The sequence below is a fragment of the Solanum verrucosum genome, unplaced genomic scaffold, assembly GCF_900185275.1.
Source record: "Solanum verrucosum unplaced genomic scaffold, falcon-dt-bn FXZP01000027.1, whole genome shotgun sequence".
NCBI lineage: Eukaryota > Viridiplantae > Streptophyta > Magnoliopsida > Solanales > Solanaceae > Solanum > Solanum verrucosum.
The window spans coordinates 147,596-172,134 of NW_026020214.1; the positions used below are offsets into that span (position 1 = coordinate 147,596).

The 24,539-nt window shown below is 31.6% G+C and overlaps 2 protein-coding genes and 1 non-coding gene across 3 annotated transcripts; 1 reads left to right on the top strand and 2 right to left on the bottom strand.

The window, feature by feature from the left end:
- The first annotated feature begins 207 nt into the window (after window positions 1-207).
- Window positions 208-3,008, top strand: LOC125830604 (uncharacterized). Its single transcript, XM_049509782.1, has 3 exons — window positions 208-703; window positions 2,079-2,194; window positions 2,940-3,008. The coding sequence occupies exons 1-3, from the start codon at window positions 208-210 to the stop codon at window positions 3,006-3,008; spliced, it is 681 nt and encodes a 226-aa protein (XP_049365739.1).
- LOC125830620 (U6 spliceosomal RNA) lies at window positions 1,006-1,107 on the bottom strand. The gene has a single exon (XR_007443152.1). It is a non-coding gene; the product is annotated as a U6 spliceosomal RNA (small nuclear RNA).
- A 2,138-nt stretch (window positions 3,009-5,146) lies between the features above and the next one.
- On the bottom strand, window positions 5,147-5,710 carry LOC125830615 (uncharacterized; the record flags this gene model as incomplete). The annotated part of the gene is made up of 1 exon (XM_049509792.1): window positions 5,147-5,710. A coding segment is annotated over exon 1 (564 nt), but the record flags the coding sequence as incomplete, so codon positions are not given.
- Between the last annotated feature and the right edge of the window lie 18,829 nt (window positions 5,711-24,539).

The following is a 24,539-nucleotide window of genomic DNA, read 5'->3' on the forward strand; positions in this document are numbered from 1 at the left end:
TTGAGATAAGGGAAGCAAAGGTGCTAGAGTTTATCAACCTTTGTCAAGGAAATATGAGTTTGAGGGAATATGCTTTGAAGTTCACACAACTTTCTAAGTTTGCTTCAACAATGGTTGCCGATCCAAGGGAAATGTTGAGTAAGTTCGTTTCATGTGTGTTTGAATGGTGGTTAAAGAGTGTCGTACCACACCATGCTCATTAATTACATGGACATCTCTTGTCTCATGGTTCATGCTGAACAGATCGAAGGTGAGAAACTTAAGGGAAAGTATATAGAAACAAAGAGGGTTAAGACCGGTGATGGTAATTTCTCTCATGCAAGGTCCGATGGACATGTTCGTCCTAGGTTTCAACAAAGGTTTTCCTTTCAAGGTTACTCCAATGCTCCTCCTAAGGTCTATAAAGATAAGGTGTCTAGCCCTAAGCCTGAAGAAGGAAATGGTAGTGGATCTTCATTGCCAATGTTTTCTTGTATTATGTGTGGAAAGAAGCACGAGGGAAAGTGCATAACCGACACTGATGGTTGCTTGAGATTTGGTAAGAGTGGTCTTAAGATGAGGGATTTCCCAATGCTTACGACTAAAGGAAGAGAGGGCAAGCAAGCTCTTTATAGTGGTTCGAGTTCCAATGCTCCAAAACAAAACCAATTAAATGCACTTCAGACACGTGGTGAACAAGAGGGTTCTCCCGATGTGGTTACCAGTATGTTGAATGTTTTCCAACATAATGTTTTGTCACGACCCAGGGGTACAACCTAAACATAACATGGCACATAGAATCCCGAAGGACTCCAGTAAGCCACTTAACATATCATAACATAAGATAATAGAAAAGTGAGGAAATTTTAAAACATTTTCCATACAATCAAAGTCTTTATAAAAGCAAGGCGGAAGTCTTATTAAACCTATCTCAAACCATCTAGAACATGAATATCCTCGGGACTCATCCCATACAAAAGTCTAAAACATAAAATAAAGACATAAAGGATAGGTGAAAAAATCCTCGATGATATGAGGACTCACCGATTTGTGCGTGTCATCCTTGCGCAGGGGCCATGCTAATCTTCTCTGTATCGTTCCAATTTTATCGGATGTCCCCGAAGGGACATATGAGGACTCACCAAGTCTTCAACTCCTTGCTCTTCTAGAAGCCAATCCACCAGAATGGAACTGAAAATCGCCGGACCCTACATTTGATGAGAATCTAGGCAAGTTTCAGTATCTGCAACAATGAAGGATATTTTTTTCTTACAATTCAGTTTGAGTCTTGTGATATGCTTAAGGTACTTAGGTTTATGATTTTCAATCTTTCGCACAGCTATACGATCATACATCTCATCGCTTACCACGCTTTCAATGATCAAGCGAGGTATATGATCATTAGAGATATAAATCTCTACACTAGAGATATTTTGATCATAGTAGCTTTGAATGATTATGTCAGTTAGAATTGCATCGCCGTAAGCCTCTGCCTTTACCCTAACATAGTCAGATAGGCTGATTTACCCCACCCACTCTAAACGTGATAGCTTAGCCTATGGCATAAGTGATTATACCGCTAGTGGTTTCCATGCTATAATGAATAGTGAATTTACCATACTCCGAATCTTTAGGGTATGCGTACTTGAATAGTAGGTACATAACAAGATTCAATATAATCTCACACTCTTTACATATTAATAAACAGTCGATCAGTTCAGCGTAAGCTATTCTCAGCGCGGGATAGGGATCTTTACAATAAGTTTTGCTGATATATAAAAGACACCCTAAGTAGTCCATACTAATCCTGGTATCGTAAGGTCTTTTCCTTATTACCTTACACATCATCATTGATGTGTTAGTCTTATTCATAAGTGCAAACTATAAATATAAGGGTAATATCTCCATTTACGTATTTCCCTGCGGTACATATCTAATCTAGTATAATAGGATGAATTAGAAGACAATTTTATACATTTAGGTATAGGGGCTGAATGCGTAAATCGTATAGATAGAATATAATGATAGTACTCTTGGGAGATCTCAGTAAGCCGCTTATACCATATTTCCCTTTTTTTTTGTCAATTTGTATTCTTTAGGGTATATTATCAAGGCGGCTGTGCAACTCATCTCCAATGAAGCATCCATCTCGATCTATTTGACACAGCCCACCGGGGGTACGGACTTTATCAAAGAGATTTATCGCAAGGAACGAGTTTATATATTCCATTGGGTGGTGGCTATTTAATAAGATTTCGATGTAACTGTCACCCATAGCATGTGAGAAATCCATGGTAGTGATGAAATTATCGTGAACTGTATATATAGGTATCCCCCGCTTTTCACATTTTTTATCATATTAAATGCTATAATAGCATCTTTCAGATGAATAAAATTCACAAAAATAGTTGATGTAGTCTTTCTTTGATCACGTTCGGTGTGGGAACACGTAGCGTTACCTGGCGTCTTTTCTTGCTGTGATGATCATATAACCATATATTAACAGCTTTAGATTTCATATAGTCCTGGACTATAGTAAACATAGGGGTTGAATAGTAGACAGGTGCAAATGCACTTGCAGATACAACCCAGCCTACAGCTCGTATTAAAGTCATTAGGTTGACTATATGAGGAAATCTCTTTTTAAGGAAAGTTTCTATATGAGTAGCTAGTTCCAAGCATTCCTTTTTCCCTAACCGTAAAGGCGTATTTAACTCATTATATAGATTCTCAGCATACATATTTGATAATAAAAGGACCATCCTTAAATAATTTATTCCCAACGGCTTTAAGGTACTCTATAAGCTCCGATAGAAAGAAAACGTAAATATCGTTTATACGTAGATGTTCTGAATGACAAACTTTAGCAGGAATAAGATTTGTATATTTAGCAAGTTCAAAATCTAACATAAAGTAACTAGTTATCTGATAAGCGCTAGCAGATATATCTTGAGTTATAGGTAGTTGATACAGTGATGCCTCAGGAGAGTCCATTAGCTGGGGGATTCATGGAAGTAGTAGTGTGGTAGATGATAGTGTGGTAGGTGAGTAACTTATTTTCAAGATTTTATTATAATATCTTTTTACTAAGTGTCTTAATTTTGATATCTCTTTAATATTACTTTTAGGTAGTACTAAATTCATGGTAATATGTAATAATATTTATTGTAATATTCTTCTGATAATTGTTTTAATCTGAACATTTCATTAATATTATTTATGATATATTCTAAATATAACATATCTTGGGTTCTTTGATACATCCATAAATTTTCTTTCATTAATTGTTCTAATAATTTTATATCTTCTATAGATTCTGTCCAATATTGTAAATATTCGTATTTCATTTTAGTCTGAATTTATTTCTAATATATCGTACCATTCTATTCTTTCATTATCTAAATATAGATCTTGTAAATCTATTTCATACCATTCTTGATTCAATATATTTTCTGATTCGTAATCATTAAATATTTTTTCCCATATTATTCTCCTTAATTCAATTATTTCTATATTGTTAAGTATATATAAGATTAAAGTTTCGTAGTTTTTTATCATTTCGTCATGCATATATGTAGTCATGTTCGTTGTCTATGCAGTTTTTATTTTCAAATTATTCCTTCCTATCATATTCATAATTGATTAAATTCATATTAGATCATTATGAACTAGATTATTTTTATCATGTTTTCCTGTCACTACTAGCATCGTACTTTAGCGGATACTTCCTTCTTATCAGCGCCTCAACTTTGTTTACTCCCCTAAACGGCTTCCTCGCCTACCGGTTTCAACATTAGGATGGCATAGTATAGAAGTTTTCTCCCTGTTTCCAGTGTGCTAATAAACTAGAAATCATGATTCAAATAATTCTAATACATAATAACTAACATAAACTTATTCAATCACATATATGATATTCAGGAATATAAGAAATTAGTTCTGCATATTTTTTGAACAAAATACCTTTGCCTCTTGCTTAGCCATGCTATCTGAAATATCTGACTGGATTTCAGATTTATCCATTAACTTTTTAAGTAATTAGTATCTTAAAAGAGAGAGTGTTTATAAGAAAGTTTTTATTAAGTTAGGCAATGCCTGCCTTATAACATTTACATCTGATTCCTTATATAGACATACAAACTTACTATTCTAAATACTTATCCTAACACGTTTTTTACACCTGTCCACTACTATTTACTACTATTCATGACTACTATTCATGAATAGTTCCTATTTTATCTTATTAAGACTTATTTACACCTAACTTTTACACTTGTCTAATATGCACATGCCTTTACGACTTTTATTTACAATCTACACTATCTACATTTGTCATTATTTGATGACAAAAGACCCATACCTACTTCATATCTACCTTATGACACATATCTTTGACTAACTTTACATTTTACATTATTACATATATCTTCCTTCCGTTCTTATCTTTGACATAACTTTTTCCGCTTCTTCTTGTTTTCTTCCTCGTTAATTATTCCAGCTGGACATCTGGAATTATAATATCTTCTCCGTTGCACTTTGAACATATATGGTCCGGATATTTATGACCAATTAGTTTACAATATCTGGTTAATAATTCTGCTGAAATAAATCCTTCTTTTAATGCTCGTGTCGTAGGTCGTTCTTCTGGCTTAAGTAATGATAAAATCCATCTCTGGACTTCATCCATATCTGCTTTCCTTAGCTCTCTTGAATTGGAATAAATCATTAACTGGTCTCTTGCATAGTAGCTCCATATAGCATTTCCATTTAAATAATTATTTGCTAACTCTTGTATGATAGTTGATATACCAATTATTCTTTTGTTGGCATAAAAACTTGGTATCTCTATTTTGCATATCTCTTCTTGTTGTCCGATATCTTCGGGTATAATCATATCTTTAGTCAGTCCTATCTTGATAACCTGTATCGGAGGCTTTATCTCCTCATATAATATCTCCGCTGGTGCCGTATAGAATTTTATATAAAATAAATTTCCTTTCGTAACTCTTTTGTATGTGATAAATGCTTTGTATAGTTCTGGTATTCCACTAACTTCTTCTCCGTCATATGTATATACAGTATTTAGTAATCCATAGTTATAACATGTCCTTACTAGGTTGGCGTTAGTTTTTGGTTGTGCAATCAGTTTATTATAACCTTGCAATCTTTGGGTTAAATAATCTTGGTTTGGTTCTTTTGTAGTTGATCTGGGGTTGCAGTTTAAATAGGTTTGAATTTTGTGGATGTTTTCAATATAGGTTCGTGTGATGTAGTTATATGTCTTTTTCTCATTTTGATTTTGTAAGCTATCTGCGTATGTAGATGTTTGTGGTTCTATAGACACATGTCTAGGTGTCCTTTGGGTAAATGGTTTTGCAAATAGCTGGTTTAAGTTAGCATTTTTATGTTGTTTATCGCTAACTTGTTTACTTGTACCTGCAGCTGTATTTAAACAAACGTTATGGGTTTTAAGGAGTTTCCCATCGTCTCCTTTTAGCTCTGGGTTTTTTCCGTCTTCCGGTCGACGTAGCTCCGCATTTTTATAGTCATGCTGCTGACTAGCTTTAGACTTCAGATTATCTTCATTAGTCTTTAGCTTTTGTATCTCGTTGTCCATACTATCCACTTTTATACAAAGTGTAGTTATGGCTTTGAGTAGTTTTTCAATTGTATCTTCTTCCTCAGTCTCAGTCTGAGTAGCTTTGTCTTGATAAGTAATCTGCAATAACATTCTTATCAGTTTTTATTACTTCAATTGTAAATGTAAAATTTAATATATTTAATACCAATCTCCTTATTTCTTTTGTTGTTACCGAATCTTGTATTTTTCTTGTTAGCCACCATTTTACTTGTGTATTATCTGTCCTTATAATAAATTTGTTATATACAATATATGGTTCAAATGATAATAAACACTTATATACTGAGTATAATTCTTTTCTATTTATTTCCCATTTTATTTCTGTATTATTAAATGTTCCTGAATAATACCTGCAATGATGTTCTATCGTAGTGTCATCATACCTGTATTTTAATATTCCTCCATAACTTTTTTCACTCGCATCTGATTCTATTATATAAGTAAATTTTTTGTTTTCATCTGGAAAATATAACTTAGGTAAGTTTTTACATAATGATTTTACCTTTTGTATTTGTATTTGGTCTTTTTTATCAAACTGGTATTCTATATCTTTCTTTAATTTTTGTTGTAATGGTTTTAAATTCTCTGCTAATTTTGGTATGTATTCTCTTACTTGATTTACTAGTCCTAAGAACGATTGTAATTTCTTTTTTGTGTCTAGTTGTTCATTTGAGTTAATTATTTTTTGTACTATATGTGTTTGCATTTTTATTCCGTTTTTATCAATTTGTATTCCTAAGAATTCTATTTGATTTTTCATTATATCAGCTTTCTTTTTACTTAGACTTATACCTGAATATTCTATTATGTGTATAAATTTTTCTAATAATCTTATATGTTCATCTTGTGTTTTGGAATACAATAATATATCATCAATGTACACTACACAATTTTCTATTTGTTTAAAGTAATTGTCCATAAAGTGTTGATATCTACCTGGTGCGTTTTTATATCCAAATGGTAATACATTCCATTCATAAAATCCTTGTGGTACAGTGAATGCTGTTAGTTTTTTAGATTCTTCTTCTAGTTTTAAGTGATAAAATCCTGATTTACAATCAAATTTGCTAAAATAATTATATCCTTGTATTTGTCTTATTTTTAGTATTTTATTTGGTATTGGATAATTATATGTTTTAGTTTTTGCATTTAAATTTCTATAATCAATAACCATTCTACTTTTTCCTCTTTTTTGTTCACTATGTTTATTTACGATAAATGCCGGGCTTGTATGCTTACTATTGCTTTCTTGTATATATCCTTTTTCTAGTAATTCATCTATATGTATCTTAAACTCGGTTAAATCATTAAAATTATACTTTAATGGTTTTTGGGTTATTATACTGTTATTATCAATTAGCTCAATTTTTACTTTTGTTTTATGTTTTTCCCATCCTTGTAAAGGATCCTCACTATATAATAATTCTAACTTATCTTGAATTATTTTTACTTTATCTATAGAGAATATAATTAATTCTATTTTAGGGTCTTCTTCTTTTATATTTTCTAATTTTTGTGTGATTTTTTCACTTCCTTTTATCCATTCTGTTGTTTTTCGTTTTTTATTATTTACTCTTTTTGCTCCTATTTTTTGTTTACACGGTGTTGTGAACCACCAGTGTGTTTTTGTTATTATATGTGGGTATAATTTTTCTAAAAATGGCATTCCTAATAGCATATCTTGTGTAGTTAATTCAAAGTTATATATTTCTTCTATAGTTAATATTTTATCCCATATTTGTACTTTTATATTTTTTGCCTTATATGTGATCATGCTTCCTTCATTATTAAATCCTGTTACTACTATCGGTGTTTTTAATTTTTCCCATTTATCTTCTGGTAAACAATTGTATTTACATATATTAGTTTCTGCTCCCGTATCTATCATTGGTGTATAATATCGGTTGTAGTATCCTTCTATTATTATCTTTGCAAGTATATATATTTTCATATTTTTATTATACTACAGTCCTTTTTATTATTACTCTTTTATTTTCATAATTTATTGTTAACTGTTTATCTTCTAGATTATATGGTTTTACTTGTTCTAGCCATTTTATTCCTAAAATGATATTTTCATTTCCTTGATATATTTTGAATTTTATTACTATTGGTACTCCTCCGATGATTATTTCCTTTTCCGTAGTTTCTTCGGTATACATTAATGCTTTTGGTAGTTCGGAGCATGATTGTTCAATAGTTATTATTTCATCTTCCGTTACTAATTCTCTTGTAATATAGTTTTCTTCTCGTCCTGTATCTATTAGTATTAAATATTTTCGTTGTTCCATTATTCCGGTTATGTAGTAATGATATGGTTTTATATCTTCTTCTATTGATTTTTGTGGGGTTTTATCTATTCTCCTTGAGGTACTCATTTTTGATGATGTTTGGGGTATCTCATCGTTTATTCTTTTCGATGTGCTTAGTCTTTCTTTTACTATTTCTAAATCTTCTTCTATATCAATTTCATTATAACTATAATCGTTTTTATCTATGACTGTAACTATTCTTTCAAAGGGATCTTATATTTTTATTTTATCTATTTTATTTTTTGCTGTTATTTTGTGTTTTGTTGTTAGAACATATAAGTTTTTACATCTAGCTGTAAATATTTTACTTCCTGGGGCTAGTTCTATTCCTGACATTCTCCAATATAATACTAATGATTTATCTATATTTCTGTCATTTATTGCTACTGAGTAATTAGCACTTATTATAAATTTAAATTTTTGGTATATGAGGTTACCTCTTACTGCACTTATTACACTTTTTTCTATGGGTTGTATAATTCTATCATCCGCTAAGTATATTTCTATGGGCGTATCTATTCCTTCTCTAAAACATGCTTTTATTAATATTTCTGTTCCTCCTAAATGTACATATTTAATTGTATTTTTAGCCTTAATATCTTGTATTTCTTTATTTATTATTCGTTTATTTATTATTGGTATTTTGGCCTTTCCTTTAGTATATTTGCAATCTATGATATGTTCTCTTTGACTTACTACATAATATTCTTCTTTTTGTCGTTTAAACCAGTTTCTTACTGTTGGTATTTCGAATATTTTTGCTACGCTTAGGTCTAATTCTTTTCCTTTTATTTGTTCAAATATACTATTATCAAATATTATTTTTTGTTCTAAATATTCTTCGTCTTGATGCTTTTCTTTATTTATTGTTTGTATATCTGCTTCAGTCATTTGTTATATTATAGGATTCATTATCTGATTCTATTTCTATGTCATTATCTATTTCATTTTCCGATAATTCATATATACTATCATTGCTTTCTAATTCATAATCTACATATTCTATTTGTGTATATTTTTCATCGTCTATTATTATTTCTGATATTTGTTTTTTCTTTGGGTTCTTAGGTAATTTACAATCTCTAGCTATATGTCCTAATTTTCCACAATTATAACAAGTACATTCCGTTAGTTTTCTTTTTGGTCTATATGGTCTTTTGGTTTTGTAATTTTTTACGTAGTACCTTCTTCTTGGTTTTTTATATTTGTATTTTGATCTATATTTTTTAGTATATTTCTTTCTATTTTTATAATACCTATCCGTACAACCAAATTGGGGTGCTGTTTTATTTTTGCAACATGCTAAGTTTTTTTACTAATATTTTTTCCATCTTTATTTCTTCTTTATGTTTTTCACATAGTTCCATAAACCATCGTTGCAAGAATTTTATTCTAGCTCCTAAGGTATCTGTTAATTCTGCTTCATTCCAACTTTTTATTACTTTTGAATTAAAAGGTTCTGGTAATTTTGTAAAATATAATTTTCTTATTTCTTTACTTTCTTCTATGCTATATGTTCCTTTATAATAATATTCTCTAAATGCACATGTATATTCATCTATGTAACACATATTACATATTGCTAATTTTGTCATTAGATTTCGATTTATGATTTTTTCTTTATTTTGTTCTTCTACCTCTGTTGTCATACTGCTAAATTCATTTCTTATAGCTATTTCATATTTATATAGTATTTCCATGGTTGTAGTGGCTATTCCACCATCAAATTTTTTATTATTTCTTAAAGTTGTTAAGCTTTCATTTGTTAAATTTTGTAGCCATAAGGAAGTACAACAATTAGAAGAAGTAAAAAATACTAAAATAATAGAGCTAGAAAAAGAGCTAGCAATATTAAAAGAAATGTATGAAATTAAACAAAAAGAAAAAGAACAAAAAACGAAATTAAAAAATGAGATAATTGAATTTAAAGAAAAATTGCAATTACGAGATGAATTAGGAGAAAAAGAAGAAAATAACCAAGATAATCTACCCGAAATAAGAATTGATGAAATAAACGATGATGATCTAGAACAACATTCGGAAACAAGCGAAACATATACGGAACTTTTAGCAAACATAGATAATACAAAGAATTTAGAAGTAAATACAGAAGACGTAGACATAGGCGAAAAACCTAGCACATCAGGAGTAAAAAACCCAAAAAATTTTAATCCAAAATATTATGCCTGGCACAACACTGATCAACGATCTCAACCCACGGACCGTAGGTCAACTTATGAACCGTAGGTCGTGGTCTGTTTACCACCTGCACACATGAAATTGGCTAAGTTGCGAACTACGATGTGGACTACGGTTCGTCGTTCCATCGACAGATCGTTCTGCTCATCCGTGGTTCCAACATCAAACACTAAACAATGGGAACCCTGACCTACGAAGGTGACCCACGGCCCGTCACTCCATAAACAAATTTTAGGTACCCACCGTGCATCTCTGAACCAGCTACTGCCTGAGAAATTTTCGTCTTTAATCTAAGGCCTAGTCTTGTTCTAAAATTCTTTCTTGGGTCTTTTTGATTTCTTGAAGTACTAACTAAGCTTCTTTAGGTACCATGGAACCAAAGAAAGCTCTCGTGTACGCAAGGGGGGGAGTCTAAGTTTGTTTCCCCATCCCGCCACATGATCGTGGACTCCAGTGAGGACGAGTACGTCCGTGAGACCACCCGAGCCTCCCCCACTGCACCCCGTGCTACGAAGAAGAAAGCCAAGCAGGTACTTACTTGTAGTAATGAGGTCGAGGTCATTGCCCCCGGTCTTATGAGGGAGCCACACCAGCTGGAGAGTCACAGTCCGGCTCCTGTTCTAGCGGTACTATCGCTTCCTCTTCCGAGGCTGATAACATTGGGGATGCCTTGGGCCCTCACAGAGTTGAGCTGGTTCCTAACGCCACAGATCCAAACCAGTGGTGCGTTATGGGTCAATATCACATATACGATGATGTAAATTTTCTCAATTAATATCGAGGGAAGGCTAGGACCATTATTGAGGAACGTCGGGTATTGACAATGAGCCTTCATAATATGCCTGATATTGAGGAGTTGTTCCAGAGGCACAAATGTGAGTGGATGGCACATAATCTGGGTAATTTTAGCGAGGAGATGACTCATGAGTTATACGCCTCCTATGTCGCTATCGTCTAGAATGAAATGCCTAAAAGGGCTAAGCCACTGGCCTAGCCTCCACTTTAGGCCACACTGGTGTGGAACTTCTCCGTTGACATCTCTGAGGTTACCATTCACCGTTTTATTTAAGGCCCAACCCATACTCTGCCGATTAGCAGAATATGACTACAGGATCGGTATTGGTTAGAGCGGGGCATTTCAGAGGGATGTCGAGTAGAGAGAGACACTACTGAGGTAGATGGCCCGTCACATAGATGAAGAGAGAGAGAGAATACTGAGTGGGTGAGTAAATTACACTTCCTATCAGAAAGGAAACCCGGAGCTTCACCGCAAAGTTCTTTTGGTGTGTCGTTTGCACTATATTGTCCCTGATTAACGTTTCAAATACACCCTTCTAATTCTAGGTGCAACCGATCGTTAAGCAGTAAAGAACCCAACGAAGAGTTGGGGTCGAACCCACAGGGAGTTGTACGTGTCTCGAATTCAGTTATGAGGTATGAATGTGGTCTAATCAGTTGTAGGAATAAAAATTATCGATAAAGACATATATACAATTTTAAAGGGGTGACAATAAATGTCAAATAGGGGTTTAGAATTTATCTTAATTAGCAATCACGATAACAAGAAATAGCAAGAATGGTAAAACGATTGAGAGATACTTGGGGGAATGACCAATCAACTACCAATTGTGCTAGAGGGGTGCTAGATAGCCTTTGAAAGTTACTAAATCACCGCGAGTAGAAAGGACCCTAGATGAGATATTTTTCTCTCGAACAACTACCTCGCTTCAAATGAGTTCACTCAAAACTCAATAGACAAAACATGAAGACCATCCCACAATCTCACTCCATCTACTCTCTCGAGCTAGAAAGGTAAAACCGGGCTTCGAATTAACTCTCTCGAGCTGAACCATAGTAACCCAATTACTATGAGTGTTAATTTATCGCGTTGGTTTTAGACTTCTCTCTCAAGCAAGCATAAAATACAAAGGGCAATGCAAGAAATATGCAAAGCAGCATAATAACAACAACAATAAATTAGACCCACTTTGATTAAGCAAAACAATCAATAATTTCTAACACCCATCAGCTAAATTAGCAATTGATCACATGGTCAAACTCCCAAGATTGGGGGTTTTAGCTAGTCATGTCAAAAAGTAGAAATTTAATACTTACAACAAGATCCATGATAGAGTATTGATTTTTTCAACCTTAAAAGAGGAAACTTTGGTTTAATTAAGAGACCCAATTTGTAAATCTACTTCAAAACTTCAAAAATTGAGCAAGAACAGTGTTTTCTTTGTTCTAGGTAAGAGTTTCTCAATGTTGTGATGCTTTCTCTCTCTTCAAAAAATCAATTTATATTGATTCAAAATTTGACCTTTTGGGGTTAATCGACGATGAAAGTCGGACTTCGCTGATTGTTTGGCGATGCGCCATTTGTCCCAGTTCATTACCTTTTTCCTTCATGTTTTTAGCCCATTTGTACTGTAAATTTGGACGATCTATATCGGGATCGCCGATCACTTCCGCGATTCACCTTTTGTTCTATTTGATCGCCAATCCGCTTGCATCTTCACTGCTCATTATGTTCTTTTGGCAGTACAACTCCCTTTCGCCGATCCATTCGGCAATTCACCAATATGGAACACAAGTCGCCCAAATTTCTCTCATCTCAGACGTGATGTACTGTAAAATTGGGCAGGCTAAGGAGCCACTCAGCAAACCGCCGAGTGGTCTTGGCAATCGCCAAGCTCGTTCTTCTCCATTCCTTTGGCTTGTTTGTGTCTTTTTGTTCGGTAGTATCTTTACCTTGCTCCTTAGCCTTATATGCTACAAATCAACACTTTAACATCAGTTTAAAGCCTAGATTAGGCAATTGAGGCACTAACATTGTCAACACAAAGCCCTAAATGAGTCCAAATCTCGAACTCATCACATCCCCAACTTAAACTTTCATTTGTCCTAAAGTAAAACTCAAGATCACCAGTTCAATAAGGATGTCTACAAATAGTGTTGCATAAGACTAAACATAAATGCACACAACAAGGTTGAAATTACTCGAACACTGATCAATTGTGCACTCGAAGACAAATAACTTTTTTCTTTGCTGATTTTTTATCTTGTCGACCTTCTTTACTCTAGATTGACAGCTGGTATAACATTAACTTCGCCATAACACTTTGAGCATTGATGGTCTGGGTATTTGTGTCCAATAGTTCTGCAATAATTTGCCATTATCTCTGGTGAAATAAATCTTTGTCGTATAGCTCTTGTAGTTGGTTGTTGCTCTGGTTTTAGTAGACTTAATATTCATTGACGTATCTCTTCCATATCTGCTTCTCTGGTTTCTCTAGAATTTGAATATATCATGGTTTGTTCTCTAGAGTAATAACTCCATACTGAATTTCCACTTAAATAATTGGTTGATAACCCATTCAATATTGTAGCTATTCCAATAACTCTTTTCCTTGCATAAAATCCGGGTATCTCTATCTTTTGTATTTCTTCTTGTTTCTCTATCTTTTCTGGTATTATCATCTCTCTTGTTAATCCAATATTTATTACTTGTATAATAGGTTTGATTTCGTCATATAATATCTCGGCTGGTGCTGAATAAAATTTTATATAAAATAATGTTCCTTTAGTGATTCTCTTGTAATGCATAAATGCTTTGTGTAGCTCCGGTTGATATCTCGTCTCCTGTTATGGTATATACTGTACTAAGTAGTCCATAGTGATAGCAAGTTCCTACTAGATTGGTACTAGTTCCTGGTTGTGCAATCAATTTGTTATATCCTTGTAGATTTTAGGTAATATAGTCTTCATTGGGGTTTTTCGTATTTTAAGATCTGGGGTTTAGGTTTAAGAAGGTTTGTATTTAGTGAATATTTTCTATATAGGCTCTGGTTATATGATTATATGTCTTCTTGTTTTGTCCTAGGCTTTTCTTATATGTATTGAGCTGAGGTGGTATAAATAATTCTTTTTGGGTTTTTGGTATAAATGGTTTTTCAAATATCTTGTTCATATTTGTATTGATATATCTGTTTTTGTTTTCTTCCTTTGTTGCAGAGGTGCTTCCTGTAGCTGCATGTAAGAAATTATTAGTTTGGATTTTTTGGTGTTTCCCATCGTCACCTTCTAGCTCTGGAGTTTTCAAGTCTTCAGATCGACTTAGCTTCGCATATTTATTGTCATGCTGCTGACCTTTCATTTGTTGTATCTCTTTATCTAGGCTATCAACTTTTGTGCAAAGCAATGTCATAGCATTGAATATCTTTTCAATAGCATTTTCGTTGTCTAGATCCGTCTGTGTAGCTTTGTCTTGAAATGTAATCTGCAATGACATTTTTGTTAGTACTTATCACTTCTATTGTAAATGTAAAATTATGTATATTTAATACTAGTCTCCGTATTTCTTTGGTTGTTACCGAATCTTGTATCTTCCTGTGATCCACTATTTTACCTGCGTATTATCTGTTCTTACAATAAACTTATTATATACTATAGATGGTTCAAAAGCAAATAAACATTTATATAGTGCATATAATTCTTTTCTATTTATTTCCCATTTTATTTCGGGATTTGTAAATGTCCCTGAGTAATATCTACAATGATGTTTTATTTTTGTACTCCTCCATAACTTATTTTGCTTGCATCTGATTCTACTATGTATATAAATTTTTTATTTTCATCTGGAAAATATAATTTAGGTAACGTCTTACATAATGATTTTATTTTTTGTATTTGTTCTTGATCTTTTTTATCAAAATAATATTCTACGTCTTTCTTCAATTTTTTGTGCAATGGTTTTAGATTTTCTGCTAAATTAGGTATATATTCTCTTACCTGGTTTACCAATCCTAAAAATGATTGTAATTTCTTTTTTGTATAACTATGTGGTTTTGCATTTTAATACCATTCTTATCTATTTGTATTCCTAAAAATTCTATCTGATTTTTCATTATTTCTGCCTTTTTCTTACTTAAACTTATTCCTGAGTGTGTTATAATATGTATGAATTTTTCTAATAATTGTATATGATCTTCTTCTGTCCGTGAATATAACAATATATCATCTATGTATACTATACAATTTTCTAGTTGATTAAAATAATTATCCATGAAATGTTGGTATCTTCCTGGTGCATTTTTGTATCCAAAAGGTAGTACGTTCCATTCATAGAATCCTTGTGGTACTGTAAAGGCTGTTAAATTTTTAGATTCTTCTTCTAACTTTAGATGATAAAATCCTGATTTACAATCAAATTTGCTAAAATAATTGTATCCTTGTATTTGACTTACTTTTAATACTTTGTTATGTATGGGGTAATTATATGTTTTTTGTTTTTGCATTCAAATTTCTATAGTCAATAACCATACGACTTTTACCTCTTTTCTGTTCGTTGTGTTTATTTACTATAAATGCTGGACTTGTATGTTTGCTATTCCTTTCTTGAATATATTTGTTTTCTAATAATTCTTTTATATGCATTCTAAATTCTTTTAAATCCTCAAAATTATATTTCAATGGTTTTTGGGTTATTATACTATTTTCATCAATCAATTCAATTCTTACCTTTGTTTTATGTTTCTCCCATCCTTTTAAGGGATCTTCACTATATAATATATCTATTTTTTCTTGAATTAATTTTAATTTATCTATTGAAAATATTATTAATTCTATATTGTGGGTATTTTCCTTAACATTTTCTAGTTTTTGAGTGATTTTTTCACTTCCTTTAATCCATGGTGTAGGCTTTCTGTTTTTATTATTTACTGTTTTTGCTCCTATCTTTTGTTTACATGGTGTGGTAAACCACCAATGTGTTTTTGTTATTACATGGGGATATAGTTTTTCTACAAATGGCATTCCTAAAAGCATGTCTTTATTTATAAATTCATAACTATATATATCTTCTATAGTTAATATTTTATCCCATATTTGTAACTTTTATTTTTTGCTTTATATGTTATCATACTTCCTTCATTATTAAATCCTGTGACAACTATAGATGTTTTTAGTTTCTCCCATTTTTCATCTGGTAGACAATTATGTTTACACATGTTTGCTTCTGCTCCTGTATCTATCATTGGAGTGCAATATCTGTTGTAGTAATTTTCTACTATTATTTTTGCAAGTATATAAATTTTCATACTGCTCTTTTTATTATGATCTTTTTGTTTTTACAAGTTATTATTAATTGTGTGGTTTTTAGGTTATATGGTTTCATTTCTTCTAACCATTTTATTCCTAATGTTATATTATCTCCTTGGTATATTTTAAAGTCTATCAATATTATTATAGCTCCTATGATTATTTCTTTTTGAGTTGTTTCTTCTATATGTAACTATTCTTTTGGTAATTCTGGGCATACTTGTTCTTTAGAGGTTATTTCTTCTTCCGATACTAATTCTCTTGGTATATAATTTTCTTCCTGTCCAGTATTTATTATGATGATATGTTTTCTTTGTTCTATTATTCCAGTTATATAGTAGTGATATGGTTCAATTTCTTTTATTCTTTGATTTTCTTGAAGGTTGGGGGGACGTGTCATTATTTTTATCTATATTTTTTATTCTTTTTGATGTACTTATCCTATCACTCACTATTTCTAGATCTTCTTCTATGTCTATTTCTTTGTAACTATAATCATTATTGTCTATTACTGTAACAATTTGTTCAAAAGGAATCTCTATTTTTATTTTATTTATCTTATTTTTTGCTGTTATCTTATGTTTTGTTGTTAATACATATAGATTTTTACATCGAGCTGTAAATATTTTACTTCTTGGGGCTAACTCTATTCCTGACATTTTCCAATATAATACTAATGATTTATCTATATTTCTATCGTTTATTGCTACTGAATAATTAGCACTTATTATAAACTTAAATTTCTGGTAGATTAAATTTCCTTTTACTGCACTTATTATACTTCTTTCTATTAGTTCTACTATTCTGTCATCTGCCAAATATATTTCTATTGGTGTATCTATTCCTTCTCTAAAACAAGCTTTTATTAATATCTCTGTTCCACCTAAGTGTACGTATTTTATTGGTTCTTTAGCTTTAATTTCTTGTATTTCTTTATTTATTATCCTTTTATTTATTATAGGTATTCTTGCTTTTCCTTTGGTATATTTACAATCTATTATATGTTCTTTTTGACTTACTACATAGTATTCCTCTTTTTGTCTTTTAAATATATTTCTTATTAATATATTTTTTCTACACTAAGATCTAATTCTTTTCCTTTTATTTGTTCAAATATATTAATATCAAATATTACCTTCTATTCTGTAGATTCTTCATTTGTATATTCTTCTTTGTTTATTATTTGTACGTCCTTTTCAGTCATCATTATTTTCTTCTATTTCATTTTCAGATATTTCATTCTCAAACGATTCAAATTCATATATACTATCATCACTTTCGGGTTCATAATCGATATAATATGTTTGTGTATATGTTTCATCATTAATTATTATTTCAGATATTTATTTTTTCTTTGGATTTTTGGGTAATTTACCATCTTTAGCGAAATGTCCTAGTTTTCCACAATTATAACATGCACATTCTGTTATTTTTTTCTTTGGTCTAAAAGGTCTTTTTGCTTTAGTATTTTTTATATAATATCTTCTTCTTGGTCTTTTATACCTATATTGGGATTTATATTTTTATATTTCCCCGATTTTCTATATTTCTTTTTATAATAATTATCATTACATCCGAATTGAGGTGCTATCTTATCTTGCTTATATAACATGAATTTATAAATAAAGACATGCGTTTAGGAATGTCATTTCTAGAAAAACTATATCCCCATGTAATAACAAAAACAAATTGGTGGCTTACCACACCATGTAAACAAAAGATAGGAGCAAAAAGAGTAAATAATAAAAACAGAAAGCCTACACCATGGATTAAAGGAAGTGAAAAAATAACTCAAAAACTAGAAAATGTTAAGGAAAATACCCACAATATAGAATTAATAATATTTTCAATAGATAAATTAAGATTAATTCAAGAAACAATAGATATATTATATAGTGAAGATCCCTTAAAAGGATGGGAGAAACATAAAACAAAGGTAAGAATTGAATTGATTGATGAAAATAGCATAATAACTCAAAAACCATTGAAATATAATTTTGAGGATTTAAAAGAATTTAGAATGCATATAAAAGAATTATTAGAAAACAAATATATTCAAGAAAGCAATAGCAAACATACAAGTCCAGCATTTATAGTAAGTAAACACAGCGAACAGAAAAGAGGTAAAAGCCGTATGGTTATTGACTATAGAAATTTGAATGCAAAACAAAAACATATAATTACCCCATACCTAACAAAGTATTAAAAGTAAGTCAATTACAAGGATACAATTATTTTAGCAAATTTGATTGTAAAACAGGATTTTATCATCTAAAGTTAGAAGAAGAATCTAAAAAATTAACAGCCTTTACAGTACCACAAGGATTCTATGAATGGAACGTACTACCTTTTGGATACAAAAATGCACCAGGAAGATACCAACATTTCATGGATAATTATTTTAATCAACTAGAAAATTGTATAGTATACATAGATGATATATTGTTATATTCACGGACAGAAGAAGATCATATACAATTATTAGAAAAATTCATACATATTATAACACACTCAGGAATAAGTTTAAGTAAGAAAAAGGCAGAAATAATGAAAAATCAGATAGAATTTTTAGGAATACAAATAGATAAGAATGGTATAAAAATGCAAAACCACATAGTACAAAAAATAATAAATTCCGAAGAACAAATAGATACAAAAAAGAAATTACAATCATTTTTAGGATTGGTAAACCAGGTAAGAGAATATATACCTAATTTAGCAGAAAATCTAAAACCTTTGCACAATAAATTGAAGAAAGACGTAGAATATTATTTTGATAAAAAAGATCAAGAACACAAAAAATAAAATCATTATGTAAGAAGTTACCTAAATTATATTTTCCAGATGAAAATAAAAAATTTATATACATAGTAGAATCAGATGCAAGCGAAATAAGTTATGGAGGAGTACTAAAATATAAATACGATAAAGAAAAAATAGAACATCATTGTAGATATTACTCAGGGACATTTACAAATCCCGAAATAAAATGGGAAATAAATAGAAAAGAATTATATGCACTATATAAATGTTTATTTGCTTTTGAACCATATATAGTATATAATAAGTTTATTGTAAGAACAAATAATACGCAGGTAAAATGGTGGATCACAAGGAAGATACAAGATTCGGTAACAACCAAAGAAATACGGAGACTAATATTAAATATACAGAATTTTACATTTACAATAGAAGTGATAAGTACTAACAAAAATGTCATTGCAGATTACATTTCAAGACAAAGCTACACAGACGGATCTAGACAACGAAAATGCTATTGAAAAGATATTCAATGCTATGACATTGCTTTGCACAAAAGTAGATAACCTAGATAAAGAGATACAACAAATGAAAGGTCAGCAGCATGACAATAAATATGCGAAGCTAAGTCGATTGGAAGACTTGAAAACTCCAGAGCTAGAAGGTGACGATGGGAAACACCAAAAAACCCAAACTAATAATTTGTTACATGCAGCTACAAGAAGCACCTCTGCAACAAAGGAAGAAAACAAAAACAAATATATCAATACAAATATGAACAAGATATTTGAAAAACCATTTATACCAAAAACCCAAAAAGAATTATTTATACCACCTCAGCTCAATACATATAAGGAAAGCCTAGGACAAAACAAGAAGACATATAATCATATAACCAGAGCCTATATAGAAAATATTCACAAAATACAAACCTTCTTAAACCTAAACCCCAGATCTAAAAATACGAAAAACCCCAATGAAGACTATATTACCCAAAATCTACAAGGATATAACAAATTGATTGCACAACCAGGAACTAGTACCAATCTAGTAGGAACTTGCTATCACTATGGACTACTTAGTACAGTATATACCATAACAGGAGACGATATATCAACTATCCCGGAGCTACACAAAGCATTTATGCATTACAAGAGAATCACTAAAGGAACATTATTTTATATAAAATTTTATTCAGCACCAGCCGAGATATTATATGATGAAATCAAACCTATTATACAAGTAATAAAGATTGGATTAACAAGAGAGATGATAACACCAGAAAAGATAGAGAAACAAGAAGAAATACAAAAGATAGAGATACCCGGATTTTATGCAAGGAAGAGAGTTATTGGAATAGCTACAATATTGAATGAGTTATCAACCAATTATTTAAGTGGAAATTCAGTATGGAGTTATTACTCTACAGAACAAACCATGATATATTCAAATTCTAGAGAAACCAGAGAAGCAGATATGGAGAGATACGTCAATGGATATTAAGTCTACTAAAACCAGAGCAACAACCAACTACAAGAACTATACGACAAAGATTTATTTCACCAGAGATAATGGCAAATTATTGTAGAACTATTGGACACAAATACCCAGACCATCAATGCTCAAAGTGTTATGGCGAAGATAATGTTATACCAACTGTCAATCTAGAGTAAAGGAGGCCGACAAGATAAAAAATCAGCAAAGAAAAAAGTTATTTGTCTTATTAAAAAAGCAAAGTTAGTGGGAATAAAGATATAAAGTAATGTAAAGTAGTAAGTAGTAAGTAACGTGTGTACATTACTATAGAAGTTAGTGGAACTTTATGTAAAGTAGTAGTAACTATAGTTTGTGCAAGTAACTATAGTATATTAAAAGTAACTATAGTAAAGTTACTTATAGTTGTATATATATTAGAGCCAGAAGGCAAGATAAGGCAAGACTTTCTCGACGGAAAGCAAGCCTTTTGTATTACAAAAATATTCTCAATAAAAATCTAAGTTTAAGCTAAAGCTATGGATCAAAACAGTGCAGATACTACACATGTATATATATTCATGCTTATGCATAGCTAAATCTATTAATTCCTGAATATCATAGAATTGATAGAATAAATTTATATTAGTTATTATATATACTGGAATTATTACCAGCATGTTTTCTAGTTTGTTAACATGAGGAAAAAAAAAGGAAAACTTCCAAACTATGGCATGAAAGCCGTGAGGGGAGTAAACGTAGTTGAGGCGCTGTTAGGAAGAATACTTTTGAAAGTACGATGTTAACAGTGACAGGAAAACATGTTGAAAATAATCTAGTTTATAGTAATCTAATATGAATAATATTCGTCAGGACTATGATATAAGGGAATTATATTAAAATTATTATGTCTTATTTACATGATGAAATGATATTAGCATATAAAACATTAATCCTATATGTACTCAAAAACATAAAAATTATAGATCTAAGAAGAATAATATGGGAAAAGATATTTGAAGAATAAGAAGAATTACTGAACCAAATATGGTATGAAATAGATGAGATAGAGATAGAAAATGAAATGTTAAAATTTAACTTAAGTGATTTAGAAATTCAATATTTCGATTAATGATAAATCAAGAATACTTAGAATATTGGCAACAAACTATAATAGATATTACGATATTAGGTAATTTAATAAAAGAAAATATAGAAACATTCCAACAAACTCACGACATACAATACATAGAAAATATATTGGAAAACATGGTGCAAAAGGCGGTGAATGTCGGGCTCGCTCAATCTGTTCGGTGTTGCGTCAAATTGTCACCACCCAAAGCTAGCCCCTAGATGCGACATGGTGTACTCGACCCCGGAGGTGAGATACAAGCCTCATAGCATTCATGAACATAAGAGCATAGTAAAATAAGGCGAAATTAAATTGTTTCTTTACAATCGAATTCATTTTTCATAAAAGCAAGCGGAAGACTTTCTATACTATGTACCAAACCATCTAATACTTTGAATACAACTTTGGAACATAGCCCATACAAATACTCTAAACATACAATGAAAGACATAAAGGGAACATAGCGGGTTTCGTCCTCGAAACTATGAGGACTCAACAAGTCTTCATCTCTAAGCTCCTTAGAAACCTATTCTTCAAGTATAGAACATCAAATTTCAAAACCCTACACTTTGTAGAAAAATGGAAGAAATATGGGCTAGCAGATTAGATGTACTAAGTATGATAGCCATGCAAAAACATGCTTAATACGGACATTTTATTTGAAAGTCATGTTTTAAGACAATTTGAGAAAATTTCATGAACATAAGTACAAGAGGCATAATATACAAACATACCTAACATACAAGTCATTTGTTCGCATTAGAACATAATCAACTATATAAGACATTTCATTACATTAAGCTTTCACCTCAAGCAACCCCAAGCTATACTATGTGGAATGTATGAATAGCATCCCATACCACCATCCACACTAAGTACCACATCAAGGCCACCAAAAGTGAACTTAACATTCTTCCTTTTCACTTTTAAGCATTCCTCCTTTTCATCTTTGAACAATACTCAAACATAAGAGACATAAACATTACATAAGTCATATCAACACATTAGGACCAACATCTAAGACAACCCTAAGTCGTACTTATGCAATGAATGAGTAGCATCCCATACTACTACTCATACTAAGTACTCCTTTTAAGCCGCCCTGGACAAGGCACATTCATACATAATAAATCATGACAAGGAAGTAACTCACAGTACAATCCAAGTAAAGCATGCATCATAACATTTAAGTATATAAGTCAACCTTCTTCATTAGCTTCATTAAGATCACTTTCATTCATTAGTCATGAAGACATTAGAGAACTCACTATGGCCCTCTCAAAGCCTACTCATGCAATGTATGGATAGCATCTCATACTACCACCCATACTTCATAGAACTTCTCAAGAAACCATAATGCACATCTTACATGATGGGAATAGGCTTTAACCGACATAGACCATGAGAGCTAAATCATAAAGTCCGGTGTCGTATAACCCCACACACCGAAGGAAGGTGTTCTACTTGCCTAAGGTAGAACTAGTAACATTTTAGCATAGGTCAAAACTACTAGCTAATATCCTATGTGGGCACATAGTTATGGGATAGGAAGATGTTCATTGGAACCCGGCGTAACAGAGGGAAAGTTTCCATCTTACCTTATCCACTCGGTGCTTAGCGTCCATTCCCATAGAATAGTTCATTTTCATTAACATTTTGTACTTGAGAGGGCCACCAACATTAGGCCTACCGACCCAAAGTACATTTAACAAGAGAGGGCCACCAGCATTAGCGCTACTGATTCAAGGTACATTAAGGATAACTCATTGACTTACCAAGAAGGGCCACCATCATTAGGTCTATCGATACAAGGTTCATCATTTCACACATGAAATGGCCACCAACATTAGGTCTACCGATCCAAGGTTTATCATCATTCATTAGTTTCTAGACTCATCATGAAGGGGTACAAACATTTGGTCTACTGGTTCAAGACATAGCCTAGAATACTTCATCATTCATTTATGAAAGGGCAACCAACATTAGGTCTACCAATTCAAGTTCATTTCATTCGTTCATTAACTCCTCATGAAAGGGCAATCACCCTTAGGTCGACCTATTCATGGTCATTAGGTCAAGATACATTCATTACATAAGAAGAGGATGCCTAAACCTATAAATTCAAGATACAACATTCATGGTAACATTCATCAATACAAGAAAAGGATTCGTTAAGCTTACCAATTCAAGATACATCCCCATTACTTTCATTTATACAAGAAGATGATGCATAAGACTACCAATTCAAGATACAACATTACATTATAGAAACCCTTCATATTTTATCATCATCATTCATCAGTGTTAATTGAGAATATTCTTTCAATCATAACACAATTAACTTCTAAACATGATCATAATACCTTCATTGAGGACACATACAAATACTTCATAACATGTTCATACATAGATTCTTCATGAAATTGCCTTCCAAGGCTATACATCAATCACAACCCAAACATCTAAGATACTATAATAGATAAGGGAATTAATACGATTCAATGACTAATTCAACATAAACATAAACAATTCAACATACTTTCATTATTCAATCAATTCCCAATCACAAATCACAACTTAGGATTTGGGGGAAAATATGGGTTCATAGAAGAAATCATCTTAATTCACCATTAAAACAACAATTAAACCATGATTCATCACTTAAATGCCTTTTGAAAACTTTTGGAATTTAACCCTTGCATAGATTGAAAACTAGGGTTTTTGGGGAACTTTTGGAGACTTGAAATCAACTTTGAAATTGGCTCCTTGAAAGAAACTATGTCAAGGATGAAGACTACCATACCTTTCAGAGAAGGAAATACACAAAATTTGAGTGAAAATAGTGAGTTCTTGACCTTGAGAGCTTGAATCCTTCACCTCCAATGGAGGTTTCTAGAGAAAGAACTTTTGAGAAGAGAGCTGGTTCTAATTTGGGTTTTGAAAC